Here is a 22829-nt window from a genome sequence, read left to right as displayed (position 1 = left end):
TGACAGCCAAGAGAGCAGAGATGAACCCAGAGATAGAGAGTCGAGATACAGCAAAAGACTGAATGAAGGAGATGGGGGAGTGGAGTCTGAGTGGAGTCTGAGTGGGTAGGCGGGATAGATATCAAAGGGGGCTCGAGCCCCTGCCCTTTTAACCGTATGTAAAAAAGTGCCCTCTCCAGACCATGAATGCAGTTTTCACTATGGTGAAAGAAATGCAAATGCCCCTCTTTCCATGCCATATCTGAAGGCAGCAAGAGAATTGCCTTGTGTCCAAACTCTCCTGAACCTGAATGCTAGCATCTTATGTTGAAAGAATAAGAATAGCCCTCTCTAGGTAGAAATCCATGCTTAGTTCAGTGTGGTATCAAGCACCGAAAATAGCCGACCTCCAAGCTCACAACGCGTCGCAGTGCGACGCGTTGTGAGCTTGGAGGTCTGCTATTTTCAGTATTTTCACCAAAAGTGCCCTATCAGAAATGTCAGCCCCTACCTCTCTAACATTCTCTGCACGTCCCTGGTAGTGAGGGAGTTGGAGACAATAGCCGGAGAGAGGAGAGACAGAGGGAGAGAGAGAGGAAAATGGACAGATGGAGAGGGAAGAAATCAAAGTGTGAGAAGCGATCGAGCACGTCATGAATCAAGACGTCTGACAAGAGCAGGCGGCGGGCTCGCCCCCCGATCATAACTGACACACTTCATTATCCCCGCGCAAACGTGAGCGCATGTGCTTGTGTGTGTGTGTGTGTGTGTGTGTGTGTGTGTGTGTGTGTGTGTGTGTGTAAGATTTAGAGCGAGTGTGTGTGTGTGTGTGCGTGCATGTGGACAGGAGGGTGGAAGGAAGGGGCATGGCAGCGTGTAAACAGGCGGGGGAAAGTCAATTAGCCCCTGCCCCAGGATCAATGATGGTAATGTGACCAACCCTGTCAACAACACCCCACATGCATGCACACACACACACACCCCTCCCTCGTCTGTCTGCCTTGAAGTAAAAGCCTGAGAGGAGAGTGTGTGTGTGAGAGAGAGAGAGACAGAGACAGAGGCAGAGAGACTATGTCTAATTAGCCAGTGCAACACTTGAGAGAAAGCTGATGAGGCAAACGTGTGGCAGGGAGACAGATGGATGTGAAACACAGCACACACGGAGGAGAGGATGGAAGATGGAGGGGAGGGGAGGGGAGGAGAGGAGAGGAGAGGAGAGGAGAGGAGAGGAGAGGAGAGGAGCAGTTAAGGCCAAGAGGTCCAGTGAGGTAATGGGGGGATCAATGGGAGTCGAGTAGTTCAAGGCCCGTGCTAACAGCACCCGTGTGTCTCATCAGGGTGTGTGTGTGTGTGTGCACGCGCTCTGTCATTTTAATAACAGCTGCTTTATTTGAGAAAAGGACCTGTACTGTATAACACATTCTCCACTGTGCAACCACAGGTGATTTGTAGACGGCTTTTCTTACAATCTTTATTTAAATATTCACTTATTGCAGCTGTTTCAACAGTACTTTGGGCAGAAGAAGAGTGTGAGAGTGTGAGTGTGGGGTCCTTACGTGTTTTATTTTGTTTTTTTAATATAATTTTTATCCCACGGTTTTGCAACCCATTTTCTCACCCAGTGCCAACTACCTAACCTGTAGTCCTGGTTTCCGCTCTCCCCCTGCCGCGCCAGGGGACATTGGGGAGCACCTGGCTGGCTAGGGGGAGGTAGTATAGAAACCAGGACTACTGCATGTTTTTGTGAGGGCATCTACCCTAGGACACAGGTGGAGAACATGCAAACTCCACACAGAAAGGCCCTATCACCAACCCCACCTAGGGTGTGGGCGCTGATGACGCGGAGGGAGGAACACACCCCCATCGCCCACTGCGCCACCGTCCCACCCGTGTTAACCACTTTAACCATTATTTCATGCTTTAGCTATTAAAAAAAAGCAGATATACAAGCTCACAGCGCGGCACTGCGAGCTTGTAGATCTGTTATTTTTTGCAAATCTTTGAATCAATATATTTTTTAAAGCCAACACTTACTTGGGGTGAGCGAGGAGCTGGTAGAGGGCATGTTTGTTGTCATCCAGGCTGGTCATGGCCACCAGGAAACACTTTATGACCTCCCAGGCCTGGCGGCGGTAGTAGGGCTCCGTGTTGGCACTCTTCAGACAGTCCAGAGCCGTCTCGATCGCCTTGGGGGTTGAAAACACAGGGAAGAAGAGGAAAATGTATTTAGGCCTAGAATTATTGAATGCTTTAACCAGTGAAAAGTAGCAGATATACAAGCTCACAGTGCGGCAAAGAGTGCCGCTGTGCGAGCTTGTAGATCTGCTATTTTTGAAAAAGTCGTGAAAATGTGTGCAAATCTTTGAATATATGTTTTTTCAAAGCGAACGTTTGTAACTCAAATTTTGCTTTTGGGGGGTCCTTCACATGAAAAGGTTTGAGAACCTCTGACATAGTAGTGTCTCAAGAACAGACTAACTGAGCTCCAGTTAAGTGAAAAGGACCTTTTCTTTGACGATGGCCGGCCAGATTGCTGACATAGAAACATAGGTTTTTCAAAAAATCTTAGAAGCATTCAAAGGACACTTATAGAATCGGGTCAAAATTCTAATTTTCACGATTTTTCAAAAATAGCAGATCTACAAGCTCGCAGCGCGGCACTCGGTGCCACGCTGTGAGCTTGTATATCTGCTATTTTTCAATAGTTAAAGCATAAAATAATGATACGCAATTATGTGTACCCGTTCTGAATGGGTTAGTTTGCTAAACTGATTGTGATCATTTTACTGAAATCGCTGTGAAAGAAGGTTCCTTTTGCACACCTACTGGGAGAGGTGCGTAGGAGCAGGCATCTTAATGCGTGTACAACATTTTGGTCCAACTGACCTTCAAAATGCTAGTTTTCGTCCATAGTCCCCAATATCAAACATCAAAAATACAGACATAACAAAGCACAATAAGTATACAAATACATTCATCGGGTAACTGACTGAAATCTCCAGATATTGGACACTGGATGGACCAAAAGTTATGCAAGTTATGAAAAATGTTTAAAGGTGATACACCATGCATTTAAAAAGTATTTATGTCATATTGTTTATGCCCCAAAAACGTTTTTCAAAAAGTTTGAGGCTAAATTACCACTCCTGAATAGAGAGCCTCTCTCATTTTTGAATCGCTCTCAGAGCATTTCAGCTGCAGTACCACCTTTGGCCTGAACTGCGCCACCCCCCCCAAAATCCTTTTGAAAAAAACATTTTTTTTTTTGAAAAAAAAATTGTTTTGAAAAGTTTTTTTTTTATGATGACGTCACAATCGGCAGATGACGTCACAATCGGCAGCAAATCTGGATAGCCTGTTTTGAGAACCCGTGGGATACTTTTAACCTTCGCCTTCTCAAAACCAGAGAAAGACACAACGGTCAGAAATGGGACTTTGTGAGGATAGAAGGTGCTAGTGGGACCCCAAAAAAAGGTTTTAAAATAGGAAAAGTCATGGTGTATCACCTTTAAGCACCTTTAAGCACCATGGCCTGCCTTGTAATGCAGCCAACAACAAAGATAAACTAGAGCTCGGTCTCAATAAATGTGAATAAACTAAAATTACATTGGAAGCAGCAGATGCCATAGCACCCCAAATCATCACTGACTGCATTTATCACTTTTACTTCAAGCAACTGACTTCAGAAGGTTGACATTTCTGTAATTGTTCTGAGGGGTATTATAATATTTTGGACTTTTGATTTTCATGAGCTGTATGCCATACAAATCCAAATTTAAACAAAAAAGGTGTGGAATATTTTACTGCATGCGCAATACATCTAGAATCTATGAACATTTATTGATGGTAGTAGGTCTCAAGTTGCATGATTTCTTTCTTGACTAGGCCTGACACATCTAACTGTGCCTGTGAGATTCACACACACACACACACACACACACACACACACACACACACACACACACACACACACACACACACACACACACACACACACACACACACACACACACACACACACACACACACACACACACACACACCAAAAAAGGGATACTCAGAATTAAAATGATGCAGGGGATGAGTCAGTCATTCTATTTCATCCCTCCTGACCGCCAGAGGCGGTGCTTAAAGCACTGAATATCTCCCTTCGCGCATGCGCATTCGAGTATGAATACCAACAAAGTCACTTGTGACCCCTGGATGACCCCACAGAGGGTATATCATCCGGGGTTATCCAAAGGATCATTTCCTTTTTTCTTCTCGCGCGCCGAGTTTCGTTTGCAAGCTCTGCATTGAGCTACAATATGCATCAGTATACGATGCATTATTATGCAACCTACCTTATTATTGAAGTCGCTAGTAGTTCCGTGGCCGTTTTGGTCGGGGTAGCGAGAGTTCGCCCTCCAGGAACTGCGACTTTATCTCCTCTACAAGCGGAGTTTATTTCACGTGGACGCGAAAGCGTCCGATCTTGACGAGGGTCTTAACTCTCCGGACAAGAGGTAGGTTACTGTTGTTAGCGGTAAGTTCCGCACTACGATGAGGTTAAAGTTACATTGTGTTTGTTTGTATAAGAGAATAAACTGTTGCGAAAGGCTGCGGGCGCTGCCTCCCTCCAATACGAGATTCTCGTTTGCTGTGAACGGACCGTTAGCGCTCCGTTTCTACCATTATCAAGGATGCAGACTATTATTACTTTCCTTGTTGCTAAAACACGCTGCTTTTAGCGAGTTTCTTTATCGTTTGTTTCGATAGCCGTCCCTGCTCACAGCATGGCGGCCTACTTACTATGATTTTTTGGTAGACATTGTCTAATAGCTTTTGGCAGCGTTCAGGCTTGCTTCAAGCTTTCGTAAACGGCTATTTTGTATAGTTTGTCTTGTTATTAGCCAGCTGGTACAGGGCGGGCAGCGTATAGCGCGACCTGCCTCAGCAAAATGGTCTCTATTCATGATTGATTGACCGTAGCTACCGATAGTTTGTACTATGTAGCGCAATCGCTTTTATAAATGGGGTCTATCTGTCTTTTTTATTGGCCTATGTTGGACAGGCAGTGTACGCACTGTTTCCCTCCATCAAGTGTCCTTTACTAAGTGGAGCTACAAGTAGCTCAAACTCTTAACTATATTGTATACAGCTTGTTTTGTTTATTAGCCACTGCTGAGTGCTGATACGGGCGCCCTTCGTCCAGCATGTTCCCATTACTGGTGGTGTTACCAGTAGTTCGTTCATAGCTTAATTTCCAAAACTTTATATTAAACTTTTGGCTGGTGTAGATTGCATAACGCTCTCTCATCCCAGCATGGATCTGTAACTCAGACTACTACGACTAGCGTGTTTGGAAGTAGTGTTGTTAGTTTGCTACTTGATTAGCTTTTACTGGTAAATGCAAGCATAACAAGAATTGACAATTGTCAATATTAAGCTGTGTTCACTTGCCGTTTTCTTATAATAATAAACCAACTTACGTTGGGTAGCTTTCAATGGAAGCATTTCATGCTGCTGCATAAATGGCAGCATCCAAACCTTTATTGAGAGTGATAAGCTGGTTGTTTGTAAGTTGCATAGTAAACAACTTTACATTTGGATAGATTTCAAAGTGCTACAATAAACATTGGCATAAGAAGCATCTCACACTGCTACATAGATGGCAGCATCCAAACCTTTATTGAGGGTGATGATAAGCTGGTTGTAAGTTGCATAGTAAACAACTTTACATTTGGATAGATTCCAAAGTGCTACAATGGACATTGGCATAAGAAGCATCTCACACTGCTACATAGATGGCAGCATCCAAACCTTTATTGAAGGTTGTAAGCTGGTTGTTTATTAGTTAGCCTTTGTTGGTGGTACAGGTAGCGTACACGCTCCTCCTCTCACACCGAACAGGCTCCAACTAACAGCACGGCGGTGTTCCAGTTAACAGTCCTGATTATCTGAAGAGCCGACTAAATGCTGTAATTAAAAAATTTTTGCTGGTGCAGGTGGCGTGAGCGCCCCCTCCCCCCAGCTTACGGCATCTGCTGCAGCTAGCCTACTTGGTAGCTAGCTACTGGTACTCCATAGTCTAACTTTATATTTTTATATTTTTTATATAACTTTTTTGGTTGACATACAATTTTCGGCAACGACGGCCTCTGCTGGTGCAGGCAGCTTGAGCGCTCCCTTCCCCCAGTAGGTTGTCTTCAGACCAAACCAACGGCCTCTGCTGGTGCAGGCAGCGTGAGCGCTCCCTCCCCCCAGCTTATAGCCTCTACTGCAGCTAATCTACTGTGTAGCTAGCTACCAGTAGTCTATTGTTACATTTAAGTAATATATATTTATAATCTTTGTTGAGACATTTTCTTGGCAACAATAGCCTCTGCTGGTGCAGGCAGCGTAAGCGCTCCTTCCCCCCAGCAAGTGGTCCACAGACCAACTAACAGCCTCTGCTGATGCAGGCAGCCTACACGCTCCCCCTCCACTCAGCATACAGGTTTCACAGTCCAGTTAAGAGCAGCTTTCACGCTCTGGTTTTTTAATGCACTTAACTTGTAAATCTCAAGCAGTGCAACAATAAGCATTTAAAGCATTGAAAGAAAGATGTATGGTAGCAGATTGACGGCTATTGCAAGCCGGTTATTTATGAGTGGGCAACTGCTGGTGGTACAAGTAGCGTACGCGCTCCTCCCCCACCATACAGGTTCTACAGTCTAGCTAATGTCGACGTTCCAGCTAACAGTGACGTTCACGCTCTGGTAAGCTGAAGAGTTGTCTATCCTGCTCAAATTATGGCCTTTGCTGGTATAGGCAGCGTTACACGCTCCCTCCCTCCAGCATATGGTCAATATTGTCTAGCAACCAGTGGCGTCCGCGCTCTGGGCTAGTTGGGACTGGTGTGTGTTGGCCGGTGCAGAGAAACCGGTGCCACCACAATGGAGAGCTCCCACTTTTGCACCTCGTGTGAGGTTCCTCCCCAGCCGGATGCTGGCCATGACCTCTGCCCTGTGTACCAGGAAGAAAAGGTCTGACTTCAACCATGTTGGATTAGCTATTTGCTGAGTTGGCTTACATGAGGGCCATTGCCTGCCAACCTGTTTACCTTTGGAGGATGTTTAAGTGCCTACTCCTCCAATGCCACAGCTGACTCCAGAGGATGATGTGATCTTCCTTGCAGCTTGAGCTACACACTTCCATGAATATAAGGAAGATGCATAGGCCTTAGAGCCAAGCTCCCACTCCTCAGCTCAGAGCCATTGGCTGGGACATAGTACAGCTCCATGCGCATTATCATTCGCATAGCCCTGGAATGCCAGCACCTAACCAGGCCAAGCACCCTCGCCAGGCACAGGCCGCCCTCCACTGCCTTTTATGTTCCTCATGCCTGTACCCCTGTCAGCCATGAATGATTCAATTGCTCGCCTGGGTTGCAGGCCAGCTATCAAGCCTGTCATCACATTCCACGTTGACCCCATCACCCTCAGTGACGTGTCACCAGAGGCATTGGGTTTATTTCCATGAACTCGGATTGATGATACCCATCCTAGTTCAAACTCATCCCAGAGTGTGGCTTTCACAGTTAAACCTGATGGAGGCACCTAGGAGAACTCTGTAGTCTCCCAGTGGAGCTGGAAGTAGAGTTTGGTTCAGCAGTGATGGAAGCACTGAAGCGAACCATGCAGGCTAGGTAGACCAGGCTGCAGCTGAGGCTACTGGGCCAGCTGTCGGGATATTTTTTCCCATCTGCAGCTCAGATACTGGGCTGCTTACACTTTAGACGTGTTGGTGGTTGCCACCTCAAACGCCGGATATAAGCATCAGTTCCGACACCGGCCCCCCACATCTGGCTGGGGCAAAGAAGGCAGTCAGTGACCCAGCAAAAATCCTAACATTGGAGCTATCCGTCCTCCTGACGAAGGGTGCCATCGAGGCTGTAGACCCTCTGTCAGACAAGGAGGTTCTAATCTAGCCTGGTTTGGCCAGACTATATACTAATGCAGCTAACTAACTGCAGTATAGTATAGCGTACCCACCTTGTTTTAACATGGGTGGATTGTTTAGCTGTGCTAGGCTAGTTCTAATCGACATACTTTCTTGAGTCTGGGGGGGTCCCAAGAGGTATATTAAGGTCATGTCATCTTATATGTTGACCTCAGCAGATGATCTGCAAACTGATACCCACAGTTTCCGCTGCCTGTCAACACTGGCAGTTTCTGTGCTATGCCTATCAAGGCCAACACTGGAAGCTCAGGATGCTTCCTTTCGGGTTCTCCCTCTCCCAGAGGGTGTTCACAAGGTGTCTGGCAGCGGCGCTTGTGCCGCTGCAGTCTCAGGGTATGAGGGTCCCGTCGTACCTGGGCAACTGGCTGATCTGCGTACCATCCCAGAATCAGGTGTCCAAGTTGCAGCACGTCACCCTTCCTGCATGGCCCATCTAGGGCTCAGTAAATAAGGGAAGGAGTTGCCTAGAGCATCTCTGACCATAACATTGATTTGTAACATCAATAACACCTGTGGCCTTAAATGCCACTACTATAACAGCCAGCACCAGGTGGTGTATTTGGCTCTACAGTGCCTGCTGCCGTGCCTGAGAGGCAAGCACATTCTCATGCAGTCACGTAACACCTTGACCGCGTATCCGGTAAATCGGGGCGGAACCAGGTCTGCACGGCTGCTGTAGGCATCCATGGACCTCATGACTTGGGCAGCCCCCTGCCCGATTAGCCTAAGGGCAATTTATCTACCGGGTGAGTAGAATCACCTCAAAAGCCCCAAGTAGGTTGCCGCCCAAAGGGCGCCTTCCTTTGAAATGTGCACATGCCCAGAGGCACTGCACATGCATTCTACTGCTTCCACTGATACGACCAGTGCTTAAGAGTTCTTCAGGAGGGTCACACCATTCGACTGGTGGCTTCCTTCTGGCCAGGGAGGACTGTTTCCTCGGTTGCACAGACTCAGTCGCAGTGCGCCATAGCCCCTCCACGACAGGAGAGGTCTCCTCTCGACTAGGAGGTCGGATCTGGCATCCCAATCCTCAACGCCTCCAGCTGAACCGCTGCGGGGCAGCTGTGCTGATCCAGTCATGCATACCATCCTGAATGCTAGAGGGCCAAGGCCATCCACTAGGTTACAGTAAGATAACAGTTGGAAGTTGTTTCCAACTGGTATATGGGTCAGAGTGAAGACCCAGTGCGTTGCTCTGTGTCTGCTTTTCTGGAATCTCACCAGTCCCTCCTAGACTGGGGCCACTCTCCGTCTACTCTAAAATTTTACGTAGCTGCAAGACCATGTCGACATGGTAGAATCAACAATGGCACAGCCATAGTGGGGAACAACAGTCAAGTGTTCCTTTTCCCGGAGGGGGCTCTGAGGTTGCATCCTTCAAGAGCCTTGAGAATTTCCATCATGGGATCTTCCCATGGTACGGGACACCCTTTGCGGGCCTCTCTTTCAAGCCCTTGACACAGGCAGTCTAGGTTGGGGTCAGGTGAGAAGGCATTCATCCTGCCCATTACCTCAACAGACGTGTCAGTGAGCTACACACCCTGCCTGTCATTGACTCTTAGACGGCTGAGGTGTCGCTATGTGGCCGAACACAGTGTTCCTCCTTAATGGTTCTGTCCCAGCCGCACCTCAACCAGCCTGTAAGGCTTGCCCAGCTTAACCTCCACCACGAGAGTGGGTGGACAAGCTGGAACTGTTGTGCCCAGTGTGGGCCCATAGAGCTTATGTTAGCCCTGCCACATGCTTTCGGCGGCCAGAACAGCTCGTCCGTGGCTATGATGGCCCAGATATTGCGCTCCCCATACAGCGCCTGCCCCATTTTTAATTGTGGGTGCCATCAGCCACACCTACAAGGCGAGTAATCGTCCCCTGTCATCTGGTATAGGGTGCCACTCTAATGATAGTGCCCCCACATCATGGGCTACCTGAGAGTAGTACCCCTGGAAGATATTGGTGCCACTGCCTCATGGGAGTCATTGGCACGTTCTCCAGGTTCTATTGGGTGATTGTTGCCACTCCATATCCATTGGGGGTGGTTCTCTTCCCAGAATCCTCCGATTCTGCTCTTTGAGGGTTGTAATCAGGATTCCTCGTGACTTTGTTGGTATAGTCATTCAGTGCTTTAAGCACCGCCTCTGGCGGTCAGGAGGGATGAAATAGAACGAAAGTTACGTATGTAACTACGGTTCTATGAATCCCGAATGACCGCCAGAGCACTGGGTCACTCAGAATCCTCGTGGTCTCGCGAGAAGATTCTGTAGGAAATGATCCTTTGGATAACCCCGGATGATATACCCTCTGTGGGGTCATCCAGGGGTCACAAGTGACTTTGTTGGTATTCATACTCGAATGCGCATGCGCGAAGGGAGATATTCAGTGCTTTAAGCACCGCCTCTGGCGGTCATTCGGGATTCATAGAACCGTAGTTACATACGTAACTTTCGTTTTATTTTAACAAATGACGTCCCCTGACTCTATGCCTGAATACAGCACACAAGAGACCCTCAAGGGAAGAAGGCTAGACAACAGATCATAAAGCGAGTAAAGAAAGAGAGTGATGGACATGGACAGATAGACAGGCATATTATTATGTAAACAATGATGATAATGATAGATTCAATACAGCATGGTCAAATCCAACGCAATGGAGTAATATTAGAGTAGTAACGGCGCAAATGAACCGGCAAACACAAACAGCAGCATGGAGAATGGGACGAACAGAACAGAGTGTAGAAACAACCGGACAGAAACAATAGCGAGGAGAAAGCAGCTGGATCAGTTGAGAGGAGGAGACAGGGAGTTTGACATTCTTTCATAAAATATACATTCCATCTTGTTGGGTTGGGAAAAAGAAAATCGAATAAAAAGTGAGTATTTAGTTCTATGCTAATACTTACTCGATTGGACATTGAGAGTACGGGGTGGGATGCTCTCTTTCACCTAGAAATGTTCAAGCCAAGGGGAATCGATTCTAGGCCTGGTGACACATGCCGAAACACTCCTGAACATACAGTAGGCAGCATGTGAGATGGCATATTGGCACAGACGGTCAGACAGTGCAGCAGTCTACTCTACAGTCGCTATTTGCTTTAAAAAACGTTTCATCTGTTTGTTCACTCTGTATGTATGTGCAAGACAAAATGATCAAATCTATAGGATGACATAATAAGCTGCATCAAAATAAGCTGTGCATATTATATTTTTGATCGTAAACCTAAAATGCATCAAGATGTTTCTTTTTAGGTTTGGATCCTTATATGGACTTTTCATGTAGAGAGAACTACATGAAAAGTGCTCTTTTCATGTAGAGAGAACTACATGAAAAGTGCTCTTTTCATGTAGAGAGAACTACATGAAAAGTGCTCTTTTCATGTAGAGAGAACTACATGAAAAGTGCTCTTTTCATGTAGAGAGAACTACTGTAAATTGGCCATGGGGCATTGCTAATGAACTAATGCTAATAGACCATTTGTCAGCCTTCTGATTGGTCCCTGAGACTCCCTGACTGGCCAACCAGAAAAAACATTCACTTTTTGCTATCGGGGGTGGAGTTTGTGCAGTGGAGAATGTTGCTTCAGCCTTTCAAAAACTGTCCGCACTGCGCGACACGGCAATCGCCCGGTACGGCCGCGGTAGGTGATAGCGATCACGCTCATCATAATGAATAAGCTTCAACAAACTAGTTCACATGGACATTATCAATGGTCTAACTAGTTACGATTGGGTACATATATTTTAAATGGGCAGAATTACGAAAAGCCAGCCTATTATGTATTATAGTTCTCCTCTTCCTACCCAAGATGCAATGCGCTTTCTATTTCTAAGAACTATTCTCTCTCTGATCCAGAGGATTAAACTAATTAAAACATATATTTTCGGGGGGAAATTACTGTTTTGCTATGTAATTACTGTACCCCTTTCTTCCCTTTTTATTAATATCACGTAGATGTGTTTTTTTTGGTACTTTATATAGCTGTAATGAGGCTATGAACAAAAAAAAAATCCCATCCACTTCCACAATAAAAGAATCTGCAATAGTGATTCTGTCCCACTGTGATTAAACAAATTAAAACATATATTTTCGGGGAAACCCCCTGTTTTGCAATGTAACTACTGTACCTTTGTCTTCCCTTTTTATTAATATCACCTAGATGTTTTTCCTTTGGTACTTTATATAGCTGTAATGAGGCTATGAAAACATACAAAAATCCCATTCACTGCCACTATAAAAACAATCTGCCCAGGGAAAATGTCCCATCATAGTAACAGGGCAGAATGGGGCGGGATTTGCAAACTAGTCCATTGTCAGGCATCAGGAATCATGTCTGTCTGCTAGAGATGTTACCGATCAATCGGCAATGGATCGGATCGGGCCGATCAAAGCGTGATCGGCGATAATCGGTGGTTTAGATCAAAAGGTAAATTCACCGATCTGATCCGATCGGTGCATCCGATCAACCAGCCGTTCAGTATGCCCACTTGAGGCCATTTTGGGGTATTGATTTCCACGGTGCTGAAGGAATAATTAGTTACTGCTATGATAATAAATACATAGTAATGCTGGTAAATAACTATAAGGCAAATATATAAATGAATTCATGAGTGAATTAATTAAAGTTAAAACATCAACATTTAGAAAATATAAATAATATATAAATAATAACTTGATCGGATCGGTGATTGATCGGTATCGGGTGATCAAACTTTTGTGATCGGTGCTCGGTGATCGGTTCCAAAAAACCTGATAGGACCATCCCTACTGTCTGCATCCCATTTTCTCCCCAATGGGTCAAGGTTTTTCCTGGCCCAGCATGGGCCTTTGGGTGGTGACTACGAACAACAGCAAGCATGATTGGTAAATTCTACAGGGTTTAAGTGGTACCGGATATGCAGCTCGGCAAATAAAAGGTGAATTGATCCAAGTGCATGACGGAGGACGATATCACAATAAATTAAATCACCACGATACAATTATCTTTTATCGCGATAAACGATAATATCGGCAATATCGTGCCATCCCTACGCCAGACCAGCACAATTATAAAGGAATCAATTGGAAGGGGGGGGGCTTGGGGCTCCCTAAATTTAGCCGAGTTGAGACCATTAGAGCTGCCAAATTATGGGCTGACAAGCTATGCCGACCGGGCACTTAAGGAGGGAGAAAATGAACCAATTAATGCCACTCAGAAACGGAAGGCGTGAGGATGAAGGCATGAGAGGGGTGTGCTTCATCATAATTGAATTGTCGACCTGTCCGGATATTTTACAGGACCAGGGTCTCTCTGACGTGTACTCGGGCATAGTATAACAGGACCTACTTAGGCATGGAAGGCTCGGGGCAAAGATTCTCTATGCATACGAGGAAAAACAGAGAGCATTCTACATTCTAACATCAAAAACGCTTCATTTATTTCCAAAATAGCAGGGGGAAAAGACGATATACAAGCTGGTAGATATACGAGATTGTAGACCTTTTTTAGTTTTGTTAGATATTTGGAATGTTTTCTTTAAAGACATTTTAATTAAAAAACATTTTTGGGGGAAATGTTCACGTACAGTATAATGACATGCCTAAAATAGTTACGCCAGGTTGAAAGTGGTTAAAGTTTGAGTAATATCTCGGAGGTGTTTGGCAGGGACAGACAACGAGGAATGATGCAAAAACAAGGGAAATTGAGCAAGAGAGGGTGGGGAAAAAGAATTGGTGAGAAAAGGAAAATAGCACAGGGAGGCCGATGAAGGGCAGGTAGAGGCAGAAATGTGAGAGGGCAAGAAAATTCATTTTCAGACTTGTGTGCCTTTATTTCCGCAGGGACTGTTTTTGATTGGCGCAATACCTTGAAGAACGGAAATGTAGTCTAATAAGTGTCATCTGATCTTGATTGCTTTTCCATTTTCTCTCATGCACAGTCACACACATACATAAGAACACACCGAGAGAGAGCACTCAGACAAAGCCTTTTTGGTGGAAACTGTCATTTCTCAAACTGTTAACAGCTTGAGAAATGAAAGTACACCTGTCCTTCAGGACAGGTTATGGCTACAGCATTTCTCACTTATTCAACAGGTGAAGATGAGCTGCTGAAGGTTTAAAAAAAAAGGTGTAGTTCATATAAACTCAGCACAAAAAGAAAGGAAACATATTAATAATGAATTATATCTCCCCTTTAATAATACCAAATTGTATTGTGTTTTATATCCTTTTTATCGATGATTTGTCACCTTTACAACGAGGTACAGTTTGTAAGCATCGGGCATTCGAGGCATGAGCTACACAGCCAAACCAGAGATTGCGTTAGACCGGGAATTGCCGGATTTGACCGATTTTTTATGGCCAAGACCGAAAAATAAAATTCCTCCCGGACATCCTGACCGATTGAAAAACCAATGGTCATTTATCATTATCGCCGTCTGCTCCTCATGCGCAGGCTGCCTCTCTCTCTCTCTCTCTCTCTCTCTCTCTCTCTCTCTCTCTCGCTCTTTCTCTCTCTCTCTCTCTCTCTCTCGCTCGCTCGCCCGCGCGCTCCCCCGTTCTCTCTCTCTCTCTTTCTCTCTCTCGCTCGCTCATTTCAGTGTCAGTTTGCGATGCACGCACAGCATGTAAAGCCATGGGAATTAAGGAATGCACGCACGGTCAGCAATCAACCCATAAACAAACATACACTTGATTGAAGTTATGAGGAGAGGAGATGGAGTGGAGACAGTAGGAAGAACAAAGCCTTTTCAACTCTCCCAAAGTTGCATAACATGGACGCACTGTGACTGTCACACTCGACAGTGAGTATTGGATTAATTGCTGGCCAGATGAATATCAACCTTTTCATTATTCTGAAGTCAAGACATGGTATTGTATTGTTGGCATGAAACATGATGCAACAGAAAGACGTTGTTGTGAAAGCAGTGTGCGTGTGCCACATGCAGACAGCCTGCGCGAACAGCGCGATTAGTCCAATATAATTAATTCCCTTATGCAAGATTGAAGCGTTTTTTTCTTTTTAGCCTATACTTTTTCATTCAATTCGTTTTCAGTCCCAACTATGCAGTAGGCCTAATACTTTAACTGTTGCTATTGGCTGTTTGTGCACCTGCTTGTAATGTATGCATTAAAATGATTATGTCCGGTATATTCTTCAGATGTCCGGTAAATTTTAATCATGCCGGTCACGGTGACCGGCAGTTAAAAATCCTAGCGCAATCACTGAGCCAAACGTGTGGGTAGCGCCGACCAGAGTTTTGCCAAAATGGCTTGCAATGCTGTCTGCTGGCATTTACTCTCTTTTTGGGCTTCCATGACACTGAGCTTAACATTAACAAAGTGTAAAAATGGCCAATATGTGTTGTTTTTTTCTTTCCTTATTACTGTGGGAGAGTGCAATCATTCAATGCCCCAAGTAACAAAGGTGAACACCAAAAGAACAGTATTGCAGGCCTGCCTGGCCATTTTGACCATTTTTGGAGGGGCGCTACCCACCCGTTTGGCTGTGTAGCTCATGCCTCGAATGCCTGAAGCTTTACAAGCTGTACCTTGTTGTAAAGGTGACAAATCAACGAAAAATGATATAAAACACAATACAATTTGGTATTATTAAAGAGGAGATATAATTAATTATTAATATGTTTCCTTTCTTTTTGTGCTGAGTTTTATATAGTTTGTGCCTAAGTGCAGGACGCGTCGGAATACTTTAGAAAAACAGGCATGCTGTATATTTATGGAAATTATAAGCAAAAGACAGGGCAATGAATGCATTGGCAGGGCATGACATTAAGGCGTGTCTTGTTGTATGGGACAACTAATAAATCTTTATGGACAAGTTCATTCAAAATGTATTTGTCAGTTGAACAAGTGGCCAAAAAAACAGAAAAGGAAATGACTGAGAAATGTCTCATTTTAAGAGACTTTTGTGCCTGGACAAGTGAATGGGAAATGTACCTATCTTAAGGACAAGTGCCTCACAAAGTTAATGTCAAGCCCTGATGAGTGTCCTATAACACCACACGAGTTGTGTTGACCTCAAGTGACAGATCCAAGTCGACTGGACCTTTTGTGCAGCTACAGCCAACGGCACTCACACACCAACGCTAATGAAATTACATCTCAGGAGGGACGGAGGGGAGCAGGGAAAATGGGACAGGTCGGTCGGTGCAAGGAATGTTAATTACATTAAGCTACATACATTTTGACAAGGGGAGGGTTGAAAGAGTCAAGTGGCAAGGATGGTATCGATGGCATCCATCTTGAAACGCAAACACAATTATTATCTGCAGTGACTGTCTCCATGTGTGCGCTTTTGTCGCTGTCGGGTGGAAACCTTGTATGTCCCAAACCGTTCGTCATGTATTTATCATTTTAATAAATGAATTAAAGTAGTGAAAATAGCAGATCTCCAAGCACACAACGCCTCGCACCGTGAGGCGTTGTGTGCTTGTAGATCTGCTATTTTCACTACTTTTGTGCCACACTTTTGTATGGTGAAGTAGGGCTTTAATTTACGGGGGGAAAAAAACATACACGTTTGAAACTAAGAGATACAAGGTTTCTGCCTGACAGTGACGATATGCTACTGGTATCTGTGTTGTGCATTCGAGTGTGTGTCTCTCTGCCAAGCGTTCTGTCTGTGTGTGTGTGTGTGTGTGTCAGAGATTCCGTTAGCCGGTATTTACCGGCCATTGGCCGGTTAAATGTTTAATTGGCCGGTAATTATAAAGTCCACCGGCCACCGTGGCCGGCTGGGAAAATGCCTCTTAGGCTATTTTATCATTTAGTCTTATTATTCACATAATTATTTGTCTAAAGTAGTAAAGCTACAACCATTAAAACCTATCATAATTTTTAATTTGTATCATGTTCTGTGAGTCTGACGACAGCGGAGCTCACCGCAGCTGCTGCTGCTTCATGCTGCGCTGTGCGCATTAGATCAGTCTATATTCGTCGTACGAGGGTTACGCGCATTGAAAATATCAGAGCTTCAAGCTCACAACAAGTCAGCAACGCGCAGCGCTGTGAGCTTGTATGTCTGCTATTTTAGATACGCAGGACGGCCATACGGAGAAGCACACATTACGTTTCACCACTGACAATTCCAGCAGCTTGTCCAAATCAGCGCTATACAGCGTGGGTTTAGTGTTGATCCGAACAGAACTGGGGTTCTTCCGAGGTAATCTAGACCAAGCTGGACCCAGTAGACGATAATAAAAAAGGGACCCGAACTCTGTGGAATAACATGGATTATAGGCTACAAGCACGCAAATGACTTTCTGATCGCATGGATGTGTGATGCCACTGTGGTGGTCAAAGCAACAGACTAACAGAGGCAAGTCAACCTTCCTCCTTGCGCCATCATAACATAACATTAACAAAACAAAACAAAGGTTGTATGTTTGCATATTAAGGTTTAATGAAACGTGAAGCCAAAATCATATAGGTCTACTATTAACTTATTAATTTGTAGGCCACTGTGTGGCAGAGCACGCAAACGGTTCGCTTGAGTTGCGTCCACTTTAACCTATTCACTTATTTTTTGGCAAGCGATCTAGGCCTACATAAGTAGATAGTTAGGCTATTATTTCGTTAACTCAGGAAAATATTGCAATTGCATCTGTAATAAAGAGGAGCCCAGCGCTAACATAAAATGGTGTAATTATCAGTTGGGTGCACCATGCAGACGCACATACAGTATCTCATCTGCAAACACGTATGTGACGTTCATTAAAATATGGCCGATAAATTAATTGATTGGCCGGTAAAATATAATCCTGCCGGCCAACGTGGCCGGCCCCAAAAATGCCTAGCGGAAACCCTGGTGTGTGTGTGTGTGTGTGTGTGTGTGTGTGTGTGTGTGTGTGTGTGTGTGTGTGTGTGTGTGTGTGTGTGTGTGTGTGTGTGTTTTGCCCGTGGCAGATGCAGGAGTGAGGGAGCGGCCATTAGCGAGAGTAAATAATGGCGTCACGGAGGCCCGCGCTAGATTGATGATTACTGACTGTGGATGAGGGAGCCATGATAGATTTAATTACCTGGGGAACACACGCAGTCTCCTCTCTCTCAGACACACTGAAATGTACAGGCACGCACACGCACACACACACACACACACACACACACACGCGACACAAAGTCACACACCTACACACACCAGCCAGATGACAAGGATCCATTGCCCTCGCTACAAAGCAATCACAGAGAATGTGAGTCGTTCTTTCTTGCCTGCTTCTGTCCTTCCCTTGCCCAAATTGAAATACAAAAAAAGAAAAGGTAAATGGAATGGATAAGAAGAGCTATTGGAAGTGTTTTGAAGTTGGGTGTGAGAGTGATGTCACCGCTAAACTTTCCTCTTCAGTGCTCCGTAAGAGACTGAACGGCAGAAACAAAGGGATGTCTTCAAACCTCACCGCCGCGAATCATGAAAGCTTCGACTCTCGTTTGTTTGAAAGCGTTTCCTTTAAGAGCGCATTATCCTTCTTTTGAACCAAATAAACCGTACAGCAGAGACACTGTACCACAACAAAAAAGGCCTGCTCGTTGTTATGTAGAGTGTGTTCATTGTTCGTTTACTATGTCTCGTTTTGTTTCTGTGCAGAATATGTTAAGCATGAAATTCATTTTACGTCGGTCTGCAAAACAAGTTTCCCATTTTGGACTGATAAAGCTTCAAGTTTATCAGCCGAATGGCCACAGTAAGAAAGCAGCTTTACTATCTGTATACATGTGGGGATTAGCTTTTCTGTGTGTTAGAAAAGAAAGTAAAAACCCCACAGTAAATAAACAACTGAACACTGCAAGACAAACCTCAATCAAACACCAGATAACGTCACAGGCAGTATGAAATATGGAAAAGAAATCTCTAACTAAACTACTTCTGTCTTTTGTGGCTGTCGAGAGTGTGTGTGTGTGTGTGTGTGTGTGTGTGTGTGTGTGTGTCACAAGAAGCTGGAGTGAGGTCTCCCCAAAAGCCATTCAACTTCGACAGAAGACAGTCAATGATGTCACCTCAACAATCATCACTGTCTTTATTGTAAGCTGACATCACACACCAAATGGACTCCTGCAACTTTCACCAGCAAAAAGAATAACATAAAAGAAAATCAAAGAAATAGCAGTAACGAGCTCAACCCCGCAGTAGCATCACATAACAGTGGTATAGTGGTTACAGTATGTGGTTATTGTCTCAGCCATGAACAGACGCTCCAAAACCTACACACTACATGCAGATCTAAGGCAGTGGTCCTCAACCTGTGGGTCCCCAAATTATGTTGGGGGTGGGGGTCCCCAGATGAAAGTGAAACATTGTTTTCTCACTCAACAGTAAGTAAACCAACATCATGTTTAAGTGTATAGAGGCTATCTGCACTTTTCTAAGGTGACTTTTTAATACCTCTAAAATGACAAATTAAACAAAATTGTCAAATATTAAGAGGCAGAAATTGTGTTGCGAGGCGCTGTGAGCATGTAGATCGGCTATTTTTCACAATACAACCGTGTTATACGAAATGTAATGCCTCAACTCTTAGTGCTCGTATGGGTGGGTGGGGGGGTGCCCAGTTAAGATTACTGTGGGGGTCGCGGGCCTGAAAAGGCTGAGAACAGGCGATCAGAGGCGTCAACGGTCCTACCTTCTCCATGGGCAGCTGGATGGAGGCCTTGCAGTCGGTGAACTCGGCCTTGATGCTGGGGCCCTGGACCTCCGTCACCACGTACTGGAGCCTCTGGGACTCCTTCAGCATCTTCCTGTTGCTGCCGCCGAACTTCCCCAGCACCCGGTAGGCCACGTGAGAGATGGTCTCTGCGGGGTTGCGGAGGGTACGCCACAAGGCCTGCAGAAAGTAAGGGATGGGACGATAACCGTTATTATGGTTTATCTTGTTTTTTTTTTAAAACACTCACAATTAGAGCCCGGCCGATACCATTTTTTCCGACCGAAACCGATATCCGATGTTGGAGAGTGCTAGAGCACCGATACCGATATCGATATTCGATACCTATGTTTTGTAAAAAGAAAAAAAAAAAAAATGGCTGGCCACATTGCTGACATAGAAACATAGGTTTTTCAAAAAACCTTAGAAGGATTCAAAAGACACTTATAAAATGTTTCAAAAATAGCAGATCTACAAGCTCGCAGCGCGCTGTGAGCTTGTATATCTGCTATTTTTCAATAGTTAAAGCATAAAATAATGATACACTATACTGTGTACCCGTTTTGAATGGGTAAAAAAAAAAAACACTCACAATAATCGTATCGTGGAGATTTACATTTATCGTGAAATTGTCCTCCGTCATGCACTGGGATCAATTCACCTTTTATTTGCCGAGCTGCATATCCGGTACCACTTAAACCATCTATGATTGGTAAAACAGACCTGGAAATAACGTACTTGATACAGTCTTTTTTTCCACTCTCTATCAAATCTCTCTGCCAAAGAATAGCCGATATAGAAGCTCACAGCGCGTGACTTTGCGACGCGTTGTGAGCTTGTAGATCTGCTATTTTTCTGCAAATGTTCTGCCCCAGGATAATAGATGTTGGGGATATTTTGATTATCACTATTATTGCAAATCGCAATTTCTTTGGTCACAATTATCGTGACATGCTATCTTCATATCGCCCCATCCCTACAGCAGAAACTAGACAAGAACGGGAGAGAGGATGGGATGAGGGTGGAGGGGTTGCGTGCGTGTTCAGGGTGTTAATCCCAGTTTAGATCAAAACTTCATGACGTGACAAAATAATTTAGAACATTGCAGACTGCAGTGGATGATTGCAGTCGTAGCCCATCTCAGAGCGTCTTCAGTTTCCAAATGGCTTCTGCTGAATTGCATTAATTGAGTTTCCAAACATTGACTATGTCAGTTGACATCAAGAAAGACTACACAAATAATGAACTTTAGAATGAGCCGTTGATCTGAAACACTTAACAGGGTCTAAACAGGGTTACTCGACAGCTCCAACTTGTAAATCTTTAATGTAAACTGGCCTTAAAAATACATCAATAACACACACAGCTCCTCATTGCTATATAATTCACAGAGGAAGCTAGGCTCCAATGTTTTTGTGTGTGACAGACAACTTAAATCAATAAAAAAAAAATGCTTACTGTACCTGCATGAGCTCGGCCCTGACGGGCTGGATGTGGTCGTAGAGGAAGTCGGGCTGCAGGTTGTCCACGCACAGCTCCAGCGTGCGGAGGCCCTGGCTGACCAGCGTCTGGGAGCCGTTGAGGGCAGAGACCAGCGGGTCCATGAGCATGGGCAGGTAGGGCAGCAGGGAGCTGAGGCGGACCGGCACCGTCAGGCACAGCTCCACGAACAGGTCCTTCATGTGCTGCTTGTGGAGGCCACTCTGCAGCATGTTGAGACCTGCAGGGCACCAAGGAAAAGGTGGGATTGAAGTGAGACGTCTCATGGGAAAGAATGGGAAGTGGGCTTATTAGAGCTTACCAATTATTCATCTTGGCGAACAAAATGATCTTGTTTAATTGCTTATTTTTTTACTTTGGTAGTAAAGCTGATTGGATTGAAAGTTTAGGATTAGGCCAAATCAGGTTAAGAAGAGGTTGAAGATAAGAACAGTTTCGCAATAAACTAGAAAAAGTGCTCCTCGGAGCACAGGTCTCCACCAGCTCAGGAAGGTTATTACGGGCCAGCAATGTTCTGAATGCATCTGTCTACTGGTGAGGCTGAAACAGGCATGTGTGAACGTTCTTGGCAATCAGACACTGCGTTCATGACATGAAATGACATGACATGACAGACTCAAGGACGGAAGGACAGTGGGCAAAACATAGTATCGGCCACACCTTCGGCCTGGCGGAGACAAAGACTGGGGAGATATCACAGACCAAGAACAATTTCACAAACCGCTGGGCTATCTATATTCCAGCTTCAAGGACTGACCCAAGTGCAGTCAGACATCTATACCGTACTTTACTTTGAGGTCAGTGCTCTTTTGTATCATGACCACATCCGTTATTTCTAAGTTCAGACAGCGAACACAGCTGTGTATGTCTCACCTTGCAGGAGGTTGGGCAGGAGGGGCAGGAACTCCTGGTAGAGCAGGTCATGACTGCCTCCACCGATGGAGCGGAAGAGAGCTCTGAGGAGCAGGAAGTAGTTGTATGGCTCCTTGGCCGACTGGGCGAGCTCCATGGAGCTGTTCACTATCTTGTGGAGGTGCGGCTGGGGACACAGAGGGACATGGAAGGATGATGGATATCGTTGTTAAACTCTATGACATGATCTGAATGGAAAATGTTCCCATCCTCTATTACAGGGGTTACTTTTTTTGTCTCAGGGCACCCCATAAATATTATTTTTTTAATCCAAGGCACCCCTATATTATAATTTTCACTCCCAGCACCTTAAAATTATAGCATATTGTCAGGTGGAAACCTTGTTATGTCCAAAACCGTTCGTTTTGTATTTATCTATAAAATGTACTAAACTAGTGAAAACAGACGATCGCCAAGCACACAACGCCTCGCATCGCAAGGCGCTGTGTGCTTGTAGATCGGCTGTTTTCACTAGTTTTGTGCGACAGTCTTGTATGATGAAGCAAGGCTTTGCTTTACCAAAAGACGTACACATTAGAAACTTGGAAATACGAGTTCTGCCCGACAGAGACAATATTTTAGTGATTATGTTGATGAGATAAAAGCCATTTTGGTTAGAACTGACTGAAAATACATTTGTACTTCAAGTTTAAAATGATACTAAATATTTTTTCAAATGTCCAATTCCAAATATTATCAAATTATCTCGCGGCACCCCTGGACTGCCGTCGCGGCACCCCAGGGTGCCCCGTCACCCACTTTGAAAACCCCTGCTCTATTACAGTGTTCTTTTATTGCAAATGAATACAACATCAACTAGACCG

The 22829-nt window shown here is 44.9% G+C and overlaps 1 protein-coding gene across 2 annotated transcripts in view; it reads right to left on the bottom strand.

Moving 5' to 3' along the window:
* Positions 1-22829, bottom strand: part of trrap (transformation/transcription domain-associated protein) — a 216545-nt gene that overhangs the window by 171754 nt on the left and 21962 nt on the right. For both annotated transcript variants that reach the window (XM_080747821.1, XM_080747822.1), the window contains exons 18-21: positions 21967-22132; positions 21057-21313; positions 19573-19773; positions 2014-2165 (exon numbers count right to left, since the gene is read on the bottom strand). In XM_080747821.1, the coding sequence (XP_080603947.1) occupies positions 2014-2165; positions 19573-19773; positions 21057-21313; positions 21967-22132 (776 nt within the window). The remainder of the gene's footprint in view (positions 1-2013; positions 2166-19572; positions 19774-21056; positions 21314-21966; positions 22133-22829) is intronic.

This window comes from Nannobrachium achirus (genome assembly GCF_963921795.1).
Source record: "Nannobrachium achirus genome assembly, chromosome: 18".
Taxonomy (NCBI): Eukaryota; Metazoa; Chordata; class Actinopteri; order Myctophiformes; family Myctophidae; genus Nannobrachium; species Nannobrachium achirus.
Note: the sequence above shows the minus strand (reverse complement) of the source record. Positions and strands in the feature narration are given on the sequence as shown.